Genomic DNA, 25,882 nt, shown 5'->3' on the forward strand with positions numbered 1-25,882 from the left:
TCCACTGCATGCTCATAGGACTAAACCAAAACCTAATAAGCAGTTACACTAAATTAAAGTATTAACTATGAATTGCCAGGGTGTGTCGGGGTTTTGTGGGAGCTGAGAAGTTTATATGAAAAGAAAAGTTTACTTGTAGTAAAACTTTGAAGTCACAAAGATCACGGTATAATAATGTGGAAAAAAAAGTTTTTTTTTTTCCTTTATCAAAGACCTCACTCAGTCTAACCCGTGTTCTGTGTGGCGCCAGTTTCAATGCAAACTGCGACGTCTGACGTCTGTGTTGAACCTTTTCATACTACAAAGGCTCAATGCACTTAGAGATAGACAGTAAACACCTGAGGGGATTAGACTTGTGACCTTTTCCTGCATGATGCTGTGCCTGATCAGGGGACCAAAGGCTAGACTGCAGGCTAATCTGGACTGTTGGATATGCTATAGACCCTAATCTCAAGAAAGGAAGAGATTTCCCAGATTTTCAGTATCAGTTATGATGAAGAGCAAGACAACATGCACTTCAAAGCTTTCTTGTGACAATAAGGAATGTTAAACTGCAAGACAGTGTGGTGTCTATACTGATGCATCACCCCACATACTTTTTTATTTTTGATGGTCTCTTAGCTCCATTGTTATGAAAAACCTCATGTACACATTCTGTCAATTTAGTGAACCCTCTTTGTCAATGGAATACAAAGTTATGACAGCTATTAGTGGCTCCTGTACGTTAAGTTGAGTTGTTATTTATGTGAGTGCTGGTAGACCTAAACCAACAAATTATCTTAATAGTCAAAAGCCATATTTATCCACAGAAGAATCCTCAAGAGCATACATTTTGGAAAGACAATTATTTTCTGGTTACGTGACATATCATGTTGAAATCTTAAGACAGTATTTGCATAGACTTCAACAAAGCGGGAACATCCAATGGCACAAAATTAAGCTGTTGCAGAAGTGCAAAAAGAAAACCCTGCAGTTCCTTGTGGAAAAAAAACAGAATCCCCTTTAGTTCCCAAATTTAAATGTCCATATTTTTAACAGTAGAACTTTTTTTTTTGGCATTTGTACACACTGTATGTAGGTGTTTGTTGTAATAAGGCATTATAAGTATATTTAGGGGCGTAACCTCAAGACTATTTCTGGATTGTGTAACATCATATGACATGGTTTTCCACAATACATTAGACACATTTTCCCCCAAATTACATATTGGTGATGGCCTCGAGGTGGGCCAGCCCTTCTCCCATTCTCCAGATATGCCTGATTGCCAGAATACACATAATGTCAAACAGACAAAGTCTGCTCATTTCATTCTGTTTCCTTATGCCCTCCATTCACATTTATCCCAGAACACCTACTTTCAGGATGGTTTGACGTTATATCTGTCATTAGATTTAACAAAGTGTAATCATGGTCTTAAAATGATGTTAATATATTTACAATTTGTCTGTCTAGCCCACAGAGGTGTGTAAATGCAGCAAGTGTGCACGACTATAAAGGAGAAATTGAGTTCAGGTACACAAGGAACAACATGAGAGTTGTTGAAAGAAAACCAACCTTCCCAATTTTCCACACAGCTACCGCAGGCTACAAAGTACTCCTTCCACCAATCTGATATCCATATTAACAATGAGTTAGTAACTTTAAGAGTAAATCAACAAATAAAAATGTGAAAAAAAAGTCAGTATATCGTAAAAGGAATGGCAACTAAATTGACAATGTCAATGTGAAAGGAGTGCTCGTGAAAGTAAAGGAAGCGTTAGCCATCAGGCTGGAAACTTTATTATTTTGGCTTACTCTCAAAGCTTTTAAAGTGTCATTTTATGCAAACAATAATCTATTATTGCTCATCCAAGACTTTAGTTTGACAGCAACAAATTTGTGTTGGCTTTCGAGATGGCCATAAAGTAATCCTCCTGAAATATAGACGCAGGCTACATTTTTCAGTTCAAAATGAATGTTGGAAATTACAAGTCTTTATTAACTCCAAAGTGTCTTTAAAAACAACCCTTTATAGTCACAGTTTAGAAACGATTACAAATTATGTTACAAAAATTAGTTATATTACATGTAATAAAAGCATCATGTTTGTACCCAAATTTGACTTCTATACAGTGACAAAACAACGTGAAATGTATAAAGAAGGACCTTAACATCAGATAAAGTTAATCATAACATAAAATAAAAAGCTTTCCATTAATGATCTGTTTCTGTGAGGTACTCTTAATGGTGTAGTAGCAATGATCCTACTGAAAACGCATGGGTTACGACACATTCATACCACCTGAACCGGGGCTTCAGGGCAGCTTCATGACACAGTTGTGGAAAAGTGCATCAGTTTATAAAGAGGTCATCTATTTAATTCTGCAAGCATGTCAGGTGTCCAAAATGTAGGAGAGGCACTTTGAGCATCGGTAATGCCAACATTTGGTGCACAATTTAAAAAAGGAATCTGCCTCACACTTATAGAAGTGTCTTAGGTCGGGCATACACTGTACGAGTTCAGTCCAATTCTGACGCCTTTTTTTAGTCGCACGACTGATTTTGAAGTTTGTTTGTTGTTGTTTTGGCGTGCAGTGTGGTACAGGTGAACCGACTGCTAAGATGATTTTCTGGCATGTTTGATATTTTTGGTCGTATGACAACATGAACATAATCGAGCACAATTCACAACTTCACAGCTTTTTTTGTTGACTGTACCTGCGTAAAATGTCAGTCAGCATTTGAAAACATTATGACAAAAGCAGGCATAACTGTTCGACCAGTTTTCCCCCTCTTATCACAAAAGATATTAACTTTAAGGAAATAGCTGCAGAATACCAGCTGCCAGAAGATATTTGTTATGATTTAGCATGCTAGTAAGCTACTTTTAGTAAGCTTGTGTTTGTTGGTGAGGCTAAGTGTTTGAGAGAGAGAGAGTGAGAGAGAGCGAGTGAGCAAGAGGTTTTTGACAGATTTTATATTTGAGCCGTACATATGAGACATCTGAAATACCTAGTGTTGACTTAAACTTCCGTTTGTGGGAAGGAAACTTTGATGACAATTGTCAATGCTCTGTCATGATTTAACAGTGTAAACACGTAATTCATAAGATTTGGTTGTGCGGAATAAAGTATTCAATTGTACAGTTTGAGAAGACCCTGAGTACATGGTCTTGAGTATTTAGGTTTTAATCAGGTTTTTTTAAGTATCCCATTTTTTCTGTTCAGCATGTAAATATGTCCTATTTTCATACACCGGGATAAGCCCTTAGCTCGACTTTGAGAAACACAATTTTGCAACATGCAGATCTACCAAAGAAAATGTGATACTGTGGCATGTAAACACCTTACCCCAGTTTGTGATATCTGCTGACTACCTGCCAAGTGACATACCAGCAAAACAAACAGTGGCGCCACAAGATCGTCTCATTCTGTAGTGACAAAGAAACCAAGTTTTGTCCTTAGCAAATAAAAAATGTAAATATCATTGGAAGTTTAGATGGGAAAGAGCATGGACATGACGGCATTTATGTCTGCGGTGAACAGGCTACAGGATGCCGGTTTCCCAACACGTACCAATCACGACTGCATACCATCACCCATTGCTCCCTTGTCCTAAGCGGTGGCAGTGACAGGTTGACACCAGTCAGAGGTGAGGACATGTTTAATTTTCTGTCGCTCTCTCCTCCCGTAGCTGGAAATCAGGTGGATACGTTATATCTACAACGCCATATTGGCATTTAAGCCCACAATGAGCCACAGTGGTCTCAAATTTGTCAGATTTCTAAATTGCCACGGTTTGTTTTGTAAAAAATAAACATCACAGGCCTCTGCACAAATAAGATGCAGTAATCAGAAACTGGGATACAAGTATTGATCATGTATACAGGGATATAAATAACCAAGTTTCTTTGTGTGCATATAAACACCATATCCTGAATATGATCAAAAGCAGGATAAGGCTCATAATTGGGATTCTCATTCCATCACAATAGTTTTACAATTGTACAGTGTATTTCAGGCCTCAAGTGTGTTTGCAAATTGTTGATCAGATCTGATTGTTTCTTGTTGTGTTTAGCTTGTCCAGGCAGTTCCTATGAACTTTTTTATTAACCACAAAATGATGTGGTAGTGTGTATTTTATTTGACAAAATATTGCTTTCTTAGTGCTTAGGAATATATTATGTTTATTTAATACTTTTTATTAGAGCCTCATTTACTGTGGCTGATTCAATTCTTTAACCCCTCAGATTACTGTGTTACTCATGGTTAAGAGAGCCAGCTGGTCTTTTATCATCACCCTAATTTCTGCATGTGCATTCCAGTCTTATTATCAGTTTTAAAACTACACTGAGTCAACTATGCAGCAAAAGGGAGAGTGGAGTGACGATCCGCTGCCAGTACCGAGGGGCCACGCGGCCTCGGGTGCAGGGATCTCAACCGGTAATGATCCTTCCACAGTTCACCCTGACTGTAAACAATACAGAAAATGCAAACATTTACCAGTAATTTCCTTTTGAAGATTTGTAGGATTTAGGGTTTAGGTTTAGTTTAATATATAATATAAGTGACAAGTAAATCCACAACCTTTGTACAATGTTCAAGTGAGAATTAAAGCCAATTTTTGATGCATTCTCCTCTTTTTACTGTTGTTTATCAGTGCTCTACCACTACTGTCTGGCATCACTGCTTCTCCGTAGGTTGGTCTTTCATTACTTAGATGTCCCCTGTTGGTTTGACATGTAAGAAGGGAGGAAGGGCATGTACTGGAAACATCGATACCGTTTCAAAAGACCGCTGCAAAGAGGGATATCGTAGCAAGAAAGATTACACATGGATTTGCTTCCCCCTTGCACCTTCTCCTGCCAGCTCTTGATGCCTCGCTCTTTTTCAGTGCCTTGAAGAAAGAAAGAAAAAAGACAAAGTCAGCTGATAGTGATGGTCTGGTTGTTTTTGTTGATTTTTAAATGGGAATATTTTGACAAACCGGGAATGGTGTTGTCCAAGATAAACCCAAAGAATCCTCCAATGAACATGTGTGTGGTGAAGAGCACGACAATGACTTGGTCCAGCTCTTTGATTCCTTCAGACAGAGACATAAGGTGGTAATGGTTTTTCTTGGTTACATGGTAATTCCAGAATTTCCTGCCATTTTCAGTTTCAGAAAATGTATATGTATCATGTAATCTTTGGAAACTAAACAAACTGACATGTTATGTGAAACGGATGTCTTTCTCAAAAACATGAGTGGTGAAAACCTAAAAAAAATATACTCTCCCTGCTATCTGAAACAATAAACAAGGATTAATCATCCATGTATTCATGCCAGGTAGGCTTTTCATTCATTATGAATAGATCTGTTATTGAACAATTGGTAGGGACACTTGTTATGAGGGAATTTCTGAACTAGGTCAATTTTGACACAGACCATACTGTGAAGCATCAAATACGACCAGTATGTTAGGGTTAAAATTAGCCTAATAAAACTCAGAAAGAAAAGCTTCCTCAAAGCAAAACCAATAGCACCAGGGGCCTGGCAGTAAACCCTGCGGGACAGAATAAAAACCAATCCTGCTCTCTTACGACTGTTTGATGGAAGTCATACTTTCTTTCTAGCTTTGGTTGGACAGCTCATATTGTATCTGTGTATGTGGAAGCCTCTGAGCCTTTTACTTTCATTGGTTTTCCTCCATCTGTCCACAAACAGGTGCAAACTTTATGTATGACTTCAGTGAGCAAAACTCCTCTTTACATCAATCAGTCAAACTTTGTTTGTATTTTCATACAAAAATAATGTAGGATAAAATGCTTTACATAAAAAGAAATCATTAAGCAACAATTTGAAATTATTATCCCCTCTGATTTAACCCATTCAATTATTAGAAATCCTATTTTTAATCACCCACTAACTCTGGATTATCCACAGATTTCACTCATACTGTTTTCACACATGTACTAAACTCCTGACATTTTACAGAAATGTTTTGGATGAGCTGAATGTTCATACTCAAAAAGCTGATTTTTTCCACGCAATTTAGGAATATTTAAAGGGATACTTCATTGAAACATGAATCTGTATTGACATTGGGTCATATATGTAGTAGAAATTAAAGGTGGGCGATATAACGATCTTAGATCGTGAAGGATTTTAACGTGCTGACGATCTGCCACAGCAGGGAGATCGTAGAACCGGGCTTATGTGTTTATTCTATCATGCTGCAGTTTATGCTCCAACACAAACGTGTCTCCCTCGCTCTTCTTTTGCTACGCGGCGGTGAAAACGAAACTTAAAAGTAAAGTCCGCAAAATCAACTCCATCCCGGTTATATGCAAATGATATTTTCTCAAACCGACACGGCGTGAGCAACAGTTAACTTATCTGCATAGTTTGCACAGTTAAGATTACATCTCAGATAGCGACACAAGAAACCGTTTAACGAGCCGGAGAGACGTTAACAGTCTGCAGAGAGTCAGACAGAGCGAAGCTCAGACAGTCAGTGATGAGAGATATAACACCGGTGTTTAAAATGTTGCTGTCGGTGTTTTCTGCTCGGTTTTTAAAAGTAACTATGAAGCCTCTCCACCCGAAGCTCACCTTTTGTGATTACCGAATTTGTAGGGATTACACTAAACAACGTTACAAAGCAGCAGGCAGGTGAGAGTGAGTAACCATGGTGACTGTCTGTCAATCAACAATGTCCCGCCCCCTCTATGAATTAAACTCTTCTTTCAGTAAAACTTACTTTGATCATGTGTCATAGAATAAACACATTCTGTATTATGTTTGATTATATATAAACAAAACTAAATGATGTCATAAAAAACAACAAAGGCTGCAGAGCCTGTATGAAGCTACAGCTGTAGGAATTCTGCAGGGCTAAAATAGAACAGAAACACAAGAACTCGAAGACCTACGTTTTTAAAATAAATGCATCACTGCGTGAAAATGTTCCTGATGAACATAAAGAGGACACATAACTAAATCATAATTTCAAAGTGGTGAGGAAAACCTTCAAATTGTTTATAAATATTGATCAAATAGATAGATAGAATCTTTATTATCATTGTATACAAGGACACAACGAAACTTCGTTAGCAGCAATCCTAAACAGCAGCGTTTACAAAAACAACAACAAAAATATATTTGTGGTGATATGAAAGAGAAATATGCAAGAAGTGGCCAGAGCAATTGCTGTTCAGTGAATGAATGATAATAATAATAATAAATAAATAGACAGTTATGGTGACTGAAAGAATATATACAATTATTATTTTACAGTGACTGATTAATTAAACTAACATAAATATAGAGATATAGTGCAAATAAGTGAAGTTATGGTGCAGTGACAGAGTATATACAGTTATTATTGTGCAGCAGTAAAAGTTCCTCAGCAGATCACGAGGGAGTCTGTTGCGCCTCAGGGTCCTCAGGAAAAAGAGCCGTTGCTGTGCCTTCTTTATCAGGTGTGCTGTGTTGACAGCTCAGGTCCTCCAGCTCAGGTCCTCTGAGATGTGCACTCCCAGGAACTTAAAGCTGGAGACACGTTCCACCTCTTCCTGGTTTATGTGCAGACTGTTGTGGGGTGTTTTTTGTTTTTTTCTGTAGTCAATTATTATCGCCTTGGTTTTCTTCGTATTGAGGTGCATGTTGTTGTTTTTACACCACCCAGAGAATGTTTGTCTCTCCTCTCTGTAGGCCACCTCGTTGTTGTTGGAGATCAGTCCTACAATGGTGGTGTCGTCTGCAAGGTCTGTTGGTTAGGAAGTCCTGGATCCACAGACAGAGGGGGGTTCCTAGCTGCAGTGTTTGCAGTTTGCTGACCAGTTTGCTGGGCTGGATGGAGTTGAATGCAGAGCTGAAGTCAACAAACAACATTCTGACGTAGGTGTTGGGCTGTTCCAGGTGGGTGAGGGCAGTGTGCAGTGCAAGTGAGATGGCGTCGTCTGTGGATCTGTTGGACTTGAAAGCGAACTGGTGTTGATCAAAACCAGCGGGAATGCAGGATTTGATGTGTGACAGTACCAGTCTCTCCATGCATTTCATGATTACCGGGATCAGGGCAACCGGTAATCATTCAGGCTTGAGATTGCCGATGTTTTGGGCACTGGGACGATCGTTGCTGTTTTCAGGCAGGTGGGGACTGTGGCTTGTTGTAGTGACTTGTTGAATATTGGTGTGAAGACTGCAGCAAGCTGGTCTGCACAAGCCTTCAGCGCTCGTCCAGGGACCCCGTCTGGCCCTGCTGCAGTCTATGCTGAGGAGGGCCCTCTTCACCTGATGAGTCTGCAGGGGATGGGGGTTCCTTTGTTAGAGTTTTTCTCAAAGCGAGCAAAGAATGAGTTGAGCTGGTCTGGGAGGGAGGTGTCGGTGGTGGGGGTGTGGTGGCTTTGTTTGTAGTCTGTGATGTTCCTGATGCCTTTCCACATGGAGCGGGGGTTGTTGTCTTCGAAGTTGGCCTCAATCTGCTGTTTGTATTGTAATTTAGCAGTTTTTATGCCCCTGTTTAAGTCTGCTCTTGCTCTGCTGTATGCTTCCCTGTCCCTTGATCTGAATGCTGCATCCCTGGCTTTGAGCAGCACTCGCACGCTGTTGTTGAACCAAGGTTTTTGTTTGGGGAATACTTTGACCTGCTTCTTCGTGGTCACATTGTCCATGCAGAAGTTGATGTAAGACTGATGAGGTGTGGAGCTCGATGTCTGGTTCCTCAAAGAGCTCCCACATGGTGTCCTCAAAACAGTCCTGGAGTGCAGAAGAGGCCTCCTCACTCCAGACCTGCACTGTCTTTATACTGGGTTTTGATCTGCTGATGAGGGGTTTGTAGGCTGGTGTCAGGAACAGGGATAGGTGATCAGATTGTCCAAGATGGGGGGATGGGTGAGCCTTGTATGCACCAGGGATGTTTGTAAATATCTGGTCAAGTGTCCTGTTATTCCTTGTTTTAATGTCCACATTCTTGTGAAATCTTGGCATTACAGACTTAAGATTGGAGTGATTGAAGTCTTAGCCACAATAAATTTGCCTTTTGGGTAGTGGTTATGATTTCTGGTTATGTTGTCATGCAGTATGCTCATGGCTAGTTTGGCGTTAGCCCGGGGGTGAACATATACTGCTGCAATGAACACTGCGGTGAATTCTCTTGGCAGGTGAAAAGGTCTGCATCTGAGCATTAAAACCTCCACATCTGGGCAGCAGTGTCTCTGGGTTATGGTGCTGTCGGTAAACTAGCTGTTATTAATGTACACGCACACGCCTCCCCCTCTTGCCTTACCAGAGTCCGATGTGCGGTCTGCCCGATAGATGGAGTAGCCTGCTAGCTCCAGTGCTGAGTCCAGGATGTTTTCATGTAGCCAGCTCTCAGTGATGATCATTGCACAGCTGTCCAAGCGGCGGTTGAAAATCCGTAATTTTATCTCGTCGACCTTGTTGATGAGAGAGCGGCTGTTAGCGAGAAAGATGCTCGGTAGTGCAGCTCTGTACGGAGCTGCTCTCAGCCTAGCCCGGATGCCGGCTCGCCTGCCTCCTCTCGCATCGCCTCCGGTGTTTCCTCTCTGCTCATCCGGTCTTCGTTCCAGCTCTGCACTCGGCAGAGCGTGTTATCTCCGCAGGGAATGAGCCGAATCCTTCGGGAGTATTATAAGTTGAGCCGTGTCTGATAAGTTCAGTTCGGGTACAAGTCCTATTTTTGATAAAATCGTTGCTTGCTGTCGGAGAGCTCCAGGCCGCCGCGTCTGTGCGCACCGCCATCTTGCTATAACAGTGGCGAAGATATTTCTGTTGCTAAGGATGTTCTGGGTGAGACCTCCAGACCTCCCACAAAGATGTTTTTCAAATAGATTAAACTTGTCAGCACAGTTTTTGTGCATTTAAAAACATTATACAGGGAAATAAGTTTGGTTGAACTGGTCAGTAACATATAAATTGGTCTAAAGATCAGTATAAAAAAAAATTGTGATAAAATCGTGGTATGATATTTTTCCCATATCGCCCACCTCCAGTAGAAATGTGAAATAAATGTTGAAGTTGGTGCCTTCTTGGCTGAGAAAAAGGCAGAAAGTGTCTTTTTGGCTCATGTGGATGAAAGACACCAAATCTCAGAATGCACAGCACTGCAGGCCACTCCCACTAAGGTCCGAATCAGAATCAGAAATAGGAATTCCAGAGGGAAATTTGATCGTTACAGTTTCTCCAAAAAATACAATAAAGCAGTAAAAATATAGTAATAAAAACAGTTACAGACATATTTACTTCAACACATACGGCCATTTCCTCAACTGATTCAGAGATTTCTTCCAGAAGGAATTGTTATCTTGGAAATTCCTGGCAGAAAACAGACTCTACGTCTGTGTCTATAGGCAAACAGCGAGAGCACGGACACTACCAGTCCGCCCCAGCTTGAGCCAGCCCGGGCTCCTCGTCCTCACTGCCTCCGACAGGCAGGCCTTATGTCTCGGCTGCTGAGCTGACCCGAGACCCCTCATCCCCTTTTCGACGGAGAAAACTTCTAACTCTGATGGCCATGTGGGACCAAGGAAGGAAGGAAGAGTTCAGGGGCAGACTGTCTGATATTTTCTAAAAATTTTCAGGACTGTATCTACGATAATGATTTTAGTAAGTAGGTAAGAACATATTACATCCCACATTTTTGTCTCTCTTGAGCCTTTAACTGTCAGATAAAAGGCTAAATGACCACACAAAAACAACTTAGCATTGAGCTCCTCATAAATGCCACATGACAGGCCAGACAGGGTTCAGCAGTTGTTAGAGTGGAGAATTAAGCCAGCAGAATGTCTCTGGCCAGTCCTGTGAAGCCTACAGGTTCACAAAGAGCCAGACAGACAGAAGGATGTTTAGACATAAGTTGCTGGGTGGCTGACGGGCAGCTTGTGTGATCACTTGACCACCATGACTCTCTGATATCCTAGGCAAGATCTGGCCTTTCATGTGGCATGTGCTAGCCCCAGCACATGGGTGAACACAGAGCACCATTCAAATCTGTGGATGCCTGCATGCCCCGGCTTTCATTATGCCCCTCGGGCAACAAATTTCCTAATGAAATTGTAATGAATTGAATAAAGAATTGCAAACAGCGCTGACGTAGTTTGACTCGGAACACACACGGGACTTGTTCAAAGAACTGATCCAACACACACACACACTTACACATTTCCTACCCAGTAAGCCAGGAGTCAAAAGTTCAAAGCACCCGCCGACTGGATTTTAAATCCAACAGCCTGCACCTCTAAGTCTGGATGAGCAACAGTTTGTTTACACTTTGTGCTGACAGGCCTCCTCTTGTGTTGCGCTATCAGTAGAGTGTTGAGGCCGGGGGAAAAACTGGGGGGCAAGTGTGCTTAATCTGAGCCGGGCAGATTACAGCCAGTGACATAGGGGCTAGCCAAGAGGATTGGGAGGTAAGCAGCCTAGACCTGCGAGAACCAGACAAGCCCTCATGCCCAGTGTTGCACTTGATTAGCACTTTCCTGGGAGACACTCGCATCACATGACTCATGGGATCAAGGTCTTATGTCTGTAGAGAAGAACTGTTTAATCTGGAGGATTGCTCTTTTGATGGTGCTTCGTAAAAGGTGGCAGAGTGCACGCTCCGCAGCACATCAAAAGCAGGAAATCATCAGCTGAGGGGCTATGATTTATCTTGGACTGGTTGTAAGATCTCTGATTGATCAGACTTGTATTTTTAAGAGCTTCAAATGGTCTTATTTAATTTGAATTTCAGGTTTTTAGACAAGGTTCTTTATGTTAGGTTAAAGTAAGGATTTTGGCTGTTATAAAACCTTATATCCCATTTCCTAAAAAGATAAGACAATTTGAAAAATGTTATAAAAACAGAATGCAGTGATTTATAAAATATTGAAACCCAATATGTTGTTGAAAATAGCACAAAGACAACATGTCAAAACAGAGAACTGTCTTTGTTTTTGGAAAATGATATTACACATTTATAATAGATAGATAGATACTTTGTTGATCCCAAGGGAAAATTCAAACTAAGATGCCGTTGAAAACTGTTCTGAGGTCTGTTGACTCAAAATGGACTATATGTTGGGCAATCAATGACCATCCGTTCTCTTGGCTAAAGAGGTGAGGGACCATCCAGCTAATTATCAGCGCTAAGTTCTAAAGCCAGCATCTGTGATAGCATGAGGCTGCATAAGGGCACATAGCGTGGGTAACTTGCACATTTGTGAGGGCACTATTAATGCTTTTACATACATACATGTCAGGAGCAACATACAGTATACTGGCAAATAGAACATTTATTTTTCAGGAAGGCCTTGTTTACTTCAGCAAGACAATGCCAAATGACACTCTGGACATATTACAACAGGCAGTGGCAATTCTTGAGTCTGTAGGGTTCAATAACTTAGCTGTGCATACTGGATGTAGAATGGTACCTACTATATATAGATTAGAGATGTACTCCTATTTCTTTATATATAGTGTGTTAAATATTTGTATTAGAGCTGTGAAAAAATGCATTTTTTAAATTGTGATTAATAGCTAAAATTCAATAGATTAACTGATTAATCACATTTTAATAGCATTTTTTAAATTCCATTCTTTTGTATTTAAAAATAAAAATCCCCTCAATAGGCTCTTATTTTGAATTCTTGTGCTGTCCTTAGTGGAGAGTACTTTAATTGCTGTTGCAATTCATTATTTTGAAATAAAGACCTTCTGGTAGATTAAAGGTTATGACGATGCAGCAGTGTCGTTCTTTTCCATCACTGTGACTACAGGAAGACGCTGCAGAGGCGTATCCATGGTCCGTATGGAGGAACAAAATAGCATGAGATTAATCATAATTTAAAAAAAAAATGCATTAATTTCAGAGCTTAATTACTCTTGATTAACTAGTTAATGCTGACAGTCATAATTTGTATATTTGTAGTGTGTATAAAACTATCATATTCTACATTTTTCTAACTTCTGTTTATGTCCTGTTTTCTACATGCCTAAATTCTTTACAAGAGCTTCTGGATCCCCCCAGTGATAAAGTATTTCTGATTCTGATATTTGTAAATATTTTTTTTTTACAAATGTGCACTTTATTTCTTCAATTTAGTTGTATTTGTAAAGCACTCTTTATTTAAAATGTAATCTCAATGTGATTTAAGATGAAAAACAATCATAACTTGATAATAAAATAAAAGTAAAAACGTATAGGTTCACAAAATAAAAAAGCCTCACAATAATGGCTATATTGACAAATTATAAAGAATGACTGATTTTAGTATTTGCAGCAGTTACAGGAAGCAGGTCTTATAGTTTAAGCTTTACAGGTTTTTTTTTTCAAGTTTCCTCTACGTACCCGATCAACCAGTTGCTAATCCACCGGCTTTTTTCACACAACTACTGCCATTTGATACAGAACACACAAGCAACCCAGTGTTACCGCTAAACCCGGATTAAACCAAGATTCAACCCTGCAGCCAAGTATGAGAATCTTGCCCTCTGTGACCCATGCCAACCATTGATTTCCCAGAAAGCTGCCAGATTATAAATTAGGTTCACAAATGTTTGTTTTTTAAACTAATTCTAAAACTATTCAGTCATTAATAGACCAAACAATCTGATAACTATGACATTGAATCTTAAATCCAGACAAAAATGAGTTTGTATTCCTTTCCTAAAACTGGACAAAATTACCCCGCCCCCCACACTTTTACCTCCCCCCAACAATCTGCACACCACAATTGCTGCATCTACAGTTTCTCAAGGTCATGTGTAATCAATACAATCCCTTACAGTCACACTCACTAAGGGACTGACACCCTCACACTAATGAACTTTAGTAAATATCACACCCTCAGACTAATACCCAAAGTGATATCCAGCAAAGAGGCATGTATCAATGTGCAGAGCCTTATACCCAAAGCCCCACTATTGCCCCCTACAGGTAGGACAGCTTCTTACACCTACCTGAACCCTTAGTATATGACCTGACTGAAAAACTGAGATACACACTGGCAGACATCTGTTGTAAGGGGCAAAAAAAACAAAAAACAGACACATACAAACTAAGTCAGGGTGAGGTTAAGACAGTTAATGAGGCTCTCTCTGTCAAATCCAGGCTAAAGACTAAATGTTGCTTCATGTTTCCAATACGGGCCCATTGGATTTGGAAACTCTTTGGCCCATTAGGTGCTTCTGCTGGCAGGATCTCAGCTATCTTTTTCCACTTCTTATCTGGAAGTGGAACATCTTTTCTTCTTTTCCAACAACTTAAGTTCTGATGAAATATCACATATGAAGTATTTAAATTTTGCTTCAAACCCAAAAGATCTGATGGTCAGCCTGTGGCGAATTCAACACTTTTCAGGCCAATCGGTTATGTCTTCAAGTATGAAGCTTCCAAAGTTCTCTTTTAAGTTCAGCCAAACTGAATTTCTATATTAGCATACTTGACCTTTTGTATAACCTGTAAGAAAAAAATTATCCGGCAGAAAAGATTCTGTACTTCAAGTCACATCACAGTTTTGATTACATTAAAATAGATGGAGGATTTAAATCAACTATTCAGATAAAGTTAGTGGATGATTGACTGGATTTCAGTCTCTAAAGTCCCGCTGCAGACAAGTCTACTTTATTTATAGAGCGTCAAAATAGAGTCAAAGTCAAAAATAGATAGAAGAATTAAAACCATTCTTTGATCAGATATACAGTCACTGTGTGTGTATTCAAACGAGTTTCAGTGTGTGAAAATCACCTGTGTCGATGATGCCAGGATTAGAGTGAAACCAGGACGGTAAAACGAGACCACTGAAGGTAGAGAAGCCCAGAATGAGGAGGTTACGGGATGAGTTAAGGTCCACATACTGCAGAGAGAGAAAACAAGAGAGTCTTAGACTACAAAGTGTTTCTCCACTTAAAGATCTCATTTCTATTCTTTTCAAAAATTTCACATACATGTGGAGTACAGGATCATCACAGAGATAAGAGGTACCGACAAAACAAAAGTTCTCCACAGTGGCTTTAATCATGTATTTTTTTCAAATCCTGTTGAACAGAAAACCAGTGATACATTATCAAAAAACAAATGCTTCAGTTTTTGTACACAATGTCAGAAATGTTTGAGAATTATGGCAAGCAATTATTCCACAGACAAATTGTAATGTAGCTCCTACAAAGTAAAAGCACTGAAGACTTGTGGGAGCTGCAGCTGCTCAAATCTTTTTCGGGGAAAATTCACTGCCTGGGTTTTAGAACACTGGATTCTTATGATTTAGTGTTTCTTTTTTAAAGCTATAGTACAAAGAGAAGATTTTCTAATAATCACTCAGACTCCCTGTTGAGTGAAATCAGAACAACCTGACAGGGATATTTGAAGTTTTTATTGCACTCGGGCAAAAGAGACTTCTTGACCAACATTACAAACTGGTATGTTCTGAAATGAAAACCATTTTCATGGAAGAGCTGAAAAACAACTTCCCGTTGTGTGTTGGATAGCTGACCATTTTGGATGCATGTTGAAGAAAGATTTGCAACGGCCAAATTAAGCTTTAAATTATGTTCATTGCTTTAAGAAACAGATGGATACGATCTGCTTTTATCCCTTTTTTTCTTTTGGGGAGGGAGGGGTTAAAGAAATGTTTCATTTGCAAGATGCTAATTGTTATGAATAAAAAAACAAAACATTCTCTTGAGCATTTCACAACAGCTTAAAAAGCCAAGGGAAAAAATGTAGACACACATGACAATCCTAATAACTATTCTTCAACCTTCATGTTAAAGAATTGTTTAAAAGGACTTGCTCCTCAGCCTTTCTGCAAAATACATACAGAATCCAGGGCTGCAGCTTCAAGTGGTAACTGTAAAGTTTCATTGTGCAGAGCATCCTTTGCTCAAACAGATTTTTCTGTGAAAGGAGTAAAATCCTGGAACTCACTACCTGATCACTTGAAGCTTACTGCGAACTTCACCACTTTTATGAAAGCCACTAAGTCCTGGTTAGTTCAGCAACAGACTTCTACTCATTTCTAGTTGTTTGTATCAAATCTAAATGTGTATCTAACTGTACCCAGTCTACTCTATCTTTCTCCTTTTTAACTTTTTTTTATCTTTTATTTACACAAAAGCCCTTTAGGGACAAGTGTTGAAAATTAGCACCCTCTATAAACACTATGATATTTGCATTGGATTGCTGTTTTAAGTTTGTCTATGTATACTGTATCTGTCCTTATCCAATCAACCATAAATAAAATGAATAGATGTGTATGACCTGAGAGAGTAGTAATGACAGTAAGTAATAGTGGATTAATACCTGTAAGTTAAAAAAAGAACAAAAAAAACAAAAACGTCTGTAATATCACTGAATAAAAAGTAACTTTTTTCATTATAAATTCTGATCCTGATTTTTAACAGCAGGGATGTAACACCTTGCGATACAATTTAAAAAATGATACAAATATGGACTTACACAAGTATATTGTGATACTGTCAGATGTTGCCTTCTGCTTTTGGCTAAACCTAACCCTCATTGATGTGAGGCGTACAGACATTGCAGAAGTGAGAGTTTGCGATGGTGAGGTCCCCATCCTGTTACAAAGTTGAGGAAAACATACACACTTACCATTCCGTGATTTAAGTATAGCATTATATCACTTGACAACAGCCGTATTGCTTTCAGGAATCATTTTTCATTTGTTTTCTCTGTTTGTTTTCTTATTTTTAGATCAACAACAAACAATATGTGCTGTGTTGCTCTACTTTATGTTTCAATGTTCGTATGTCATTTATATTAGGTAGAATATATTGATGTTAGTTGATATCTAGCATGGTATTGTTATTGCTGTTTTTTATCTATTAATTTTGATGTTTGTTTATCTCTTGAGGTTAGGTTTTTTCATTTTATTTTACTTTAAGAAACTCGTTGAGATTAGAAATCTCTTTTTGAAGAGAGTCCTGACCAAGACAGGCAGCAGCACAATTAAGAGAGTTTCACACAAACAACAAGCAGCTAAACATAAAAATACAATCAAATATACATTTTAAGATCATCCACCAACACATCAGGGTGAACACAGCCAGAGGTGTCCAACTCCAAGTCATGTCCAGTTTTGAGAAAAGGCCAAAGTGGGTTTCTACCTCGCCTGCACATGTGATTTATTTGTATTCACTTTTTTTCTGTCAGATTTTTACTTTAACAATATCCAAATAAACTTAGCTAAATTAATAGACCTATTAGATTGAGTATCCTTTCAAAGAGCTATCTTTAATTGATCCCGATAGGTAGTTTCTTTTCTTCACAACTATTATGCCCTGAGTAGCACACCATCAGTGTTGGGGAAAGATGGGAAACCTTTAAAAGGAGAATGTGTGTGTCAGGGTTTTTCAGTGGAATAGAGGCATGTAAAAACTACATTGCTACACTTTGTTCACCTGGAGATTTGATATTCCCACTGCTGCAATCATTCCAAACATTACGAGAAACATGCCCCCAATAACCGGGTCTGGGATGGTGATAAAAACGGCTCCAAATTTCCCAAAGATTCCCAGGACGATCATCAGGATACCAGTCGTTTGGAGGACCAGCCTGCTGCCAACCTGCCATAAAAAGACAAGAGGGGAGTTATGATAAGGTGCATACAAGACGGGTTCTCAACATGACAGTGTCACTTTACAAAAGCACTAAGTGGGAAAAAGAATTTCTGAAAAGCATGCTATGGATCTAGACACAGGCTTTTTCCGAAACAGCACACTAGTCATATTAAATCACCCCACTGTTATACTTTTCACATATTCAAGTCAAATACTCCATGAAAATGTAAAAAATAACATTTCACGTCTCCTAATTTTTTAGGGCACGTCGACAGTGTTTACAGAGAATACAGGAAATACCTTAACAGTTTTTGTTCATCTGTGTGATGATCATAGATATTAAAGCTGTTTTATATGTACTGTATATATATAGAGAGGGTAAGGGCCAGAGGAAGTAAGTATTGTGAAGAGGGGATGGTATCCAGATGGTTCATCTCGGAGTGTTCACAAAACAGTGCTTTGATCCCCATTTCCAGAAGTTATTATAAAGCTAACTAGTGCATGGCGTTCCAATAAAAAAAAAAATCTCTGGATGATTTATCACAATCAAGGAAATTTTTTTGTTGCAAAAATACACAGAAACAGGTCTGTGGGCACAAATACAATTTGAAACCATTTATAATTGCAAACATTTATTGTAACACAATCTATTGACTTTTGTGTTTCTTTTCCCTCAACCTATGTTACACTTCCTTAATCTAATCTGTTTGAGCTCTCTCTCCCTCTCTTTCTTCATATGTTTTTGACTTTATGAGGGGGAAAAGCCACTCTGTGCCATGAGCAAACGGTAATATACTGTTGAATAAAACTTTTGGAATTCAGTTTTTGTTGAAAAGACTCTTTACTTCATGACAACAAGTGAGCAGCGGAGCTGGGAGGCGTGTCAGGCAAATTCGATCTTCAGTGGATTTACACCTTCAGTTGTTCTTCAATCAAACTCAACTCAAATCAAATTCAAGGGTTACATCTAGTTATGCCCACTGTGGGCAGCCCCCTCACTCTGGAACCGCTCCATTAGTGCATGTCTATAGGTTCCTGTTTGTGCATGTGTGTGTATTTCGGCCTATGTTTGTGTAGCATGTTAACTAGACAGAGTGTAAAAACGAATTTCCCCTCGTGGGATCAATAAAGTATACATTATTATTATTATTAAGATGTTATGTGTCTTGCAAAATTGGATTAACAAGGCAGGTTTCACAGTGAAATACGAAATGAAATACAACATGTTCTTGGATTGAATTCCTGTGCGTGCTCAACAGATCCGTAAAGCATCCTGCAGGGACTTCCATCACCCTTTTACCATGTTATCTTTGGTTTTCCTTAAATGTACACCTTTTTCCAATTGATCTACCTTTTTAACCTTCACATGGAAATTATTGGTATTACCATCACAAAGAAATAAAAATAACAGTTCTCTTTAGTTTCTTCATTTATCTCTTATTAAATAATTAAGTTATTTCAGGAAAAGAAAGCTGTCTGTTTTTAAAGCAAATAAATCTCTTTTCTCTTGCAGTAAACAAATATTTATCTGCTAAACGTCAGAGCTCTGTTCTATTTGGACCCATCACTTTTTAAGGGTGGTTTCACACCTGTAGTTCATTTGCTCTGGTTTGAATCATGGAACAATTTGTTATATTGTTGCATAATTACCTATACCATAAATAAGCTTGGTCTTGGACATTTACAAGCTGAAGAAAATGTGCGATGTGCAAGGAGATGCTTTCTAATTGGTCGAAAGTCTTGCGGGAAAAATCCCAGAAGTAAAACAAAGTGTCACCTGCCTGGCTGTGGCGGCTCCAAAGACACTTCCTATTTAAATGGACAGACAACTACATGTACTGATGGTGGCCCTGGTCATTGTAGGAGTTTGAAAATGAGGCGCAACTGCAGCTGGAAAGTAATATTTTGATGTACTCGAGTCCCCAAAACAATTCAGGAGAATTCAGGTATGCCTGTGGTCTTGAACACATTTTTAGCAATGATGAATAATGAGGGCCCTAGTTATTGTAGCTAGTTTAATCCAAAATAGGGCAATGCTTCCTGCAGTTAGGTCACATTAAGGTAGGTTCATGCTCTTACTACTTTACTTACCTAGATTTATTTTGGGATTTTGTGTGCCTTTATTTTAAAAGACAGGACAGTGGATAGAGGTGGAAACCAGGGAGCGAGAGAGTGGGGAATGACATGCAGGAAGAGAGCCACAGGTCGTAATCGAACCCGCTTTGCCCGCGTCGAGGACGTCAGCCTCTGTACATGAGGCGCACAAACTATCCAGTCATCCACTGTCGTCGACTTACTATTTGGCACATTTTCTCAGTGAGAAAAAACAGTTTATCGCTTTTTGCTTGTTTCTTAAAGGGGCTATATGTAACTTTCAAAAAACTGTGTCTAACACCGCATGGCCGTTAGGCGAACTGCACCAGTAATCTGTTGCTCGCTCTCCCTCGTGTTCGCATCATACGTGCTTGTACGTACACAAACAAGCATCATTATCGGCCGCGAAACACTGGATATGTGTTTCACAAGTGAAAGTTTGTGAAGGAGTCTGTGTGTCTGTATTCATTCTCCATCCTACAAACGACAGTCTCGGCAGGCACTGGCTGAGAGCGGGAGTGTGTGATGAGTTTGTACTGTTGATCTCTCTTCAACTATCCTATCCAGTGAAAGCAAAAATGGCCTATATATGAAAAGTGGAGTAAATCCACATAAATATAATTTTTCGATTGGTTTCGAGCTGTCATTTTAATGCAAATCTGAATGATGCCTTAAGTAGAAGCTGGAAAGTGCCATCTTTCTACCAAATCTCTCAGCCAGACACATTAAGTCCCCATAAATCTACATTATTTATGCATTCCAGGAGTCTTGAGTCTGCCCTCCTTCACCTCTGCTGGGCACTTGACTGCATGCATCACGTGCAGAAGTACTACAGTGTGTCACATGCTGTAACAGTGTGACTGTGGGTAAAGTCTTGAATTAGCATTACAATCAGAGTTTCCATCAAACAGGCCAAAGAGTTTATAAAAATGAATGCCAAGCAGAAACCGTGTTAGAAAAAGTTACCTAAAATCTAAACGTTTAACCCCATATCTTGTAATTTCCATTATTCACAACCTATTATCCCCTGATCTTTACATCTACAAAGTACAGAAGTACAGATACTGTAAGATCACAAAGCTTAATCTCTTATTAGGCCCTTGAAGGGCTGAGCTCACTTAAGTGAGGTTGAGTTTTTTGCAGTAAAATCTTCAAAGAGAAGATGCCAAAGGTCAGCACACCATCATGGCACTGTGCCAGGAGGTGAAATACAATAGCCTGTCAGAACAGACTGTAAACTGGTCCTGGTCTAAAGAGGAACTAAAGCACTGAAAGAGTCTGACAGAGAGTCACTATTTGGTTGTATAGAAAAAAAGGTGGTTGAAGATTTTATTCTGAGTTACACTGTGAAGCAAAAAGATTTTATCGATGGCAAAACATTTTATTTTGTTTGTGTTTAATATTACTCATCTGAATGATATCCTTCAGAGTCAGTCGTTTTACTACCAGATGATACCAGGGTTAAGGATACAAAATAATGGTTGAAGCTGCCCTTATAAATACATATTATACTGCAAATTGAAAAAGAACAGAAGGAACTGACTTAATGACATTAATGGGTCCATTACCCAAGGAAAAAATCACGGCCATCAGTTTTGGGCTGTTTCACCCCTAACAGCATTCAGTTTTGATGCATGTCCCTGATTATTTTGTTGTGTGAAGCGCCAATGATAATTTAAAACATATTTATGATTTAAAATCTGGATATAAGTATTCATGTTTTGCATGGAAACTATGTTAAATACATTGTCTCTATTAAATTAAAATAAATACCATTCAAATATTAACACATCATAAACTATATTATTAAAAACTGATTATATTTCCCAGCCCTATTTCATAAGGCCCTTCGAAACAAGACTCCAATGAATACTTATATTGCTCAGACATCAAATGAGAAGAATTTGATGGGTACCTTGGTTATGCCAAGTGCAGCAATGTTTTGGCTGTAGGAGGTGGTGCCGTTTCCTGTTCCCCACATTGCAGCCAGGATGCAGCCGATGCCCTCCACAGCGATACCTCGGTTTATGGCGTGAGTTGGTGGGGGAGGGGCTCCAGATAAGCGAGCACATGCATAGTAGTCACCAATCGATTCCATGGTTGATGCTAGGACTCCAGCAATCATGCCCAACACTGAAGACAAACTCACTGTGGGCACACCCCATTGACCTACGGGAACAGAGAAGGGACACCTTAGCATCCATTCATGCAGATATGCAAACACATAACTGTACACTTAAAGAAAGTTACTGATTAATCTGCCAAAATTCTTCAATATTGAAATCATGTTGAGGTTTTTCCACTTTGGTTGGCACAATACTAGAATTCCCTATATTTTGTTGTGACTGAAGGAATGGCTCGCAGACTGCTAGGGTTTGCATGTTACAAGGCAAATGATTTTTGTTTTCTGAAACCAATGAAAATATTTATGGACACCCAATATCTGCCTGACGAAAGGTTCACAAGACGCCATGCTGACTTTCTCTGCTACTCATGCATCTGAACTGATCAAAATCTCATGACAGATCTTATTCCCTTATATTTTGCATGATTTCAACAGTATTAACTCATCCCAGCAGTCCCAGTAGAAACTAGACTTTCTGGAAAAACAAAATAAAATAAAAAATATATATAACTCATTAAGTCAATTTTGAATGCTGGCTCTCTCTTCTTGTAATAACTATCAATGGCTCTCCACATGGCTGCTCTGGATTTCTGGTGCCATTTTTCTGACAACTCAACAACTGTGAGAAATTTGAAAATTTATATTGGCGAGGTTCTTCTTGTAGGGCTTAAAAATGACCCGCAGCACAGACTTAAAGCCCCTATGTGCCCCTTAATAGCCTTCATGGTCTGTAATAATACAGTACATTGTCCCCAATATTTAGCTGAAGGTTGTTTTGAACACCAGGTTAGGGGGAGGTAAATCTCTGGTGTTTGTACAGGTAGATAGAGTCAGTGTGCTGACTAACTCTGACTCTCTCTGTCTCCGTCTGTATGCCCCTGTATGCCCCTGTCCTTGTGATCACAAATAAGCACGTGGGGAACCTGGAAGATAAAGGTGTCTTCTGGAATTGTTCTTTTACATACAATGAAATTTAATCCTGGTGGCACCACTTTTATTTGCTCATATGATTTTATATGCTTGTAACCCCAACCATGGAATAACTTTAAACTTTATTGTCCCCAAGGGGGAAATTGTTTTAAAACCAATCATTAAAAACCAACAGTTTGATGGCCTGAGTTGTAAAATACATTTTAAATCTGTTGGATTTAACTTTTAGTAATCTGTATCTCCTGTCTAGAGTGCAGAAGCTCAAAACCAAAGTGAGGTTGTTGAGGACACTGTAGGATGTCTTGTGCCATAGCTGTTGCTCTCTCACTAAAGGCAAGAGGCAGATCAGGCCATTTAACCCCAATGATCTTACTGGCAACTTTAATGATTTGTTGCAACCTGTTCTTGTCTCCTATCGAGAGATTACCAAACCAGGCGAGAACAGACTCTGCGATGGAGCTTTAGCCGTTAAACAGCACAGGTTTTGTGTCAATGTGTAATACTGGAGTGCCCATTGTGGCATTTTTAGTCTCCACCATTGGCTAAAAAATGTTTGTCTAGCTGCAGGATATAATTTTATCAGTAACTTTGTCCTATTTGTGGACTAAGCTGGACCTCTACAAAGTGGACCCACCCAAATAAAAAAGGAACCAAGCAACCGGTTTCTAATTTGATCCATTTTATAGCTTTTTATTCTCCTTGACAGACACCTTGGCATGATCCTTCTCACAATTCTCATCAGAAAAAGACAAAGTCCTTTAATTTATCCCTATTACCGACCGGGCCCACTCATGGTCGGGCAATACTATTGATCTTGTTTTATCTTATAACATGTTCATAACATGTTCTGATCCTTCCATTTCTGATCACTATTGCTTATGTTTGGTTTTACCTTCTTGTCTTACTGGCTCACGTACACAGCTACGGTCTAGAGTTTTTTTATTCTACCTCTTCCAATACTTACATACCAATACTAATTTAGTCAACAAATTTGAATACCATCTGAAATTCCATCCTTGATGAAATTGCACCATTTAAGACCAAAAAAATGCCAAAACATTTCCCAGCCTTTGATGAATAAAAACATTCATATAGTTAACTAGTTCCCAATCCACTGGTATTGTGCCCTCTTATTCAACCTCTGTTGAAGAAACCTGGACAACATTCTATTGATTTGAACAAATTTAGACATTCACATTGGCTGCCAGATAGTTTTAGAGTTGATTTTAAAATTTTACTTATCAGTTTGGCCCCAATTTATATTTCTGATCTTTTAACTCCTCATGTACAGTCACAGGCTTTGAGGTCCTCAAATGCTGCGCTGGTGGTTCCAAAGTCCCCATTGAGAAACAGAGCGTTAGCCACCAGGGCGTTCGTCACCAGGGCTCCCAAACTGTGGAACAACCTCCCAGAGGAGATTAGGATGATAAAAACTATTTCCTCTTACAAGTCTCTTCTTTAAACAAACTTTTATAGTCTTGCCTTCCTGAGATCATTTTTTTATACCCTTCCACTCCATCTGTTTTTAATGGGTTTTTTTTATTACTGGGTTTTATGTTTTACTGTTTTTTATTGATGCTGATTCCTGTTCCATGATTAACACTTCATGATTCTGTAGTTTTATCCTGTAAAGCATTTCGTAAACCTTGTTTTGGAAATGTGCTTTATAAATAAAGTTTATTATTATTATTATGATAACAGTTTCTTTTCAGGGTAATTACATAAAACATCAAGTGGGAGGCCCGGGTTCAAGTCCAACCTGGGGCTCCTTTCCAACATGTCAGTCCCCATTTCCTACTCTGTCCTATCTAAATAAAGGCAAGAAGCCTTTACATACTTTATTATCCCCAAGGGATTATTGAGGGTTAACAACATGCTTCTCACACAAATAACACACATGCACAAACCTGTGGACATGCATTAATGGAGAGATGTCAGAGTGGGGCTGCTACACAGGGAGCAAGCCAGAGCTGAAGGGGGTTCGATGCCTGCTCAAGGGAACCTCTGCAGTACTCGGGAAGTGACCTGGCAACTCTCCAGCCACCAGGCCAACTGCCATACTTCGATACGCACAGGGATTTGAACAGGCGACCCAGTTCACTTGCTCCTCCCTTTTTACCAACTTTATTGAATAAATCTAGAACACTTTTAAGTGCACAGTATAGATGACTTCATATTCAAGACCACCACAATTATGTTGGTTCCCTAGTGTGCAAAATTAGCAAACTTGTAATAAGTTGTGTTTGTGAATACTACTTTATTTATTCAATAAGACTACTGTGATGCCTCAATAGCTTTTTTTCAACAGCAGATGTGATTATAAATGCCTGCATAATCTCTGTAAAATCAGCTGATGATTTCTGCCCCTCAGCATTCAAAATATGTCACACATGGAAGGTAGGAAAGGGTTCATGTAAGGTTAAGGTAAAAAATAAGTGATAAGAATGCTTTATTTTGTTGTTGCAATATCTTCTGCCAAATATTGAATTCATGTTAAGTGTGACAAGAAAAAAAAAAAACTTCTACAAAAGAAGCTCTACATCTACATCCGCACCAGCTGCTGCTGATTTTAGGTCATGGGGAAAATGACTTTTCTCAGGAGGCAGCTTGGCCAAGTAAGGTTATGAAGACCTGTTATTTAATAAAAGTATCATCACTCAATTTAATACACCAAGATTTAAGATGCACTGAGAGCAGTAGTTTTAATTTGCTCCATCATTCTGGCAGTTCATTTCAGGACAGTTGTGCAACCCTGAATAAGCTACAAGGGTGTCCTCTGTTTGCAAGTGGTTTGGATGTTTGTCAATAATTAAATGAATGGTTGGCAGGCAGGCAGAAAAGTTACATAAATGATAATTTTGTAAAAAAAAAAAAACCTTTATCAGTTAGGGATGAATATATCAATTACTACTGTGATCAGTGTCAACATATTCTATCAGAGCAGCGACTGCACACACACATATTCATCATACAAACTATCCTGTATACCAGTGGTTCACAAAGTTTTCACAGTGGGTACCACCACAGAAAATAATGTGTACCACCATTATGGCCAACAACGAAATACAGCAGTGTAGGGCTATTTAACTACTACAGTTTACACAGGAGGCCATTTTATTCCTGATATGCCTGTTATTTATTATTGACCACACACTGCAGCCTGGGCTCATTCTCTGTTTGGCTCTGAAAGAATCC

General features: G+C 39.1%; 1 protein-coding gene across 1 annotated transcript in view; it reads right to left on the minus strand.

Annotated features, from left to right (window-relative positions):
• Positions 1–1,955: 1,955 nt before the first annotated feature.
• The window catches only part of si:dkey-106n21.1 (solute carrier family 23 member 1), a 62,023-nt gene continuing 38,096 nt past the window's right edge, over positions 1,956–25,882 (minus strand). The window contains exons 8-12 of the mRNA XM_065957053.1: positions 21,548–21,801; positions 17,380–17,544; positions 14,708–14,816; positions 4,966–5,061; positions 1,956–4,875 (exon numbers count right to left, since the gene is read on the minus strand). Of these exons, the coding sequence (XP_065813125.1) occupies positions 4,691–4,875; positions 4,966–5,061; positions 14,708–14,816; positions 17,380–17,544; positions 21,548–21,801 (809 nt within the window). The 3' untranslated portion in view covers positions 1,956–4,690. The remainder of the gene's footprint in view (positions 4,876–4,965; positions 5,062–14,707; positions 14,817–17,379; positions 17,545–21,547; positions 21,802–25,882) is intronic.

Source organism: Labrus bergylta, chromosome 7 (genome assembly GCF_963930695.1).
Source record: "Labrus bergylta chromosome 7, fLabBer1.1, whole genome shotgun sequence".
In the NCBI taxonomy this organism is placed as follows: Eukaryota; Metazoa; Chordata; class Actinopteri; order Labriformes; family Labridae; genus Labrus; species Labrus bergylta.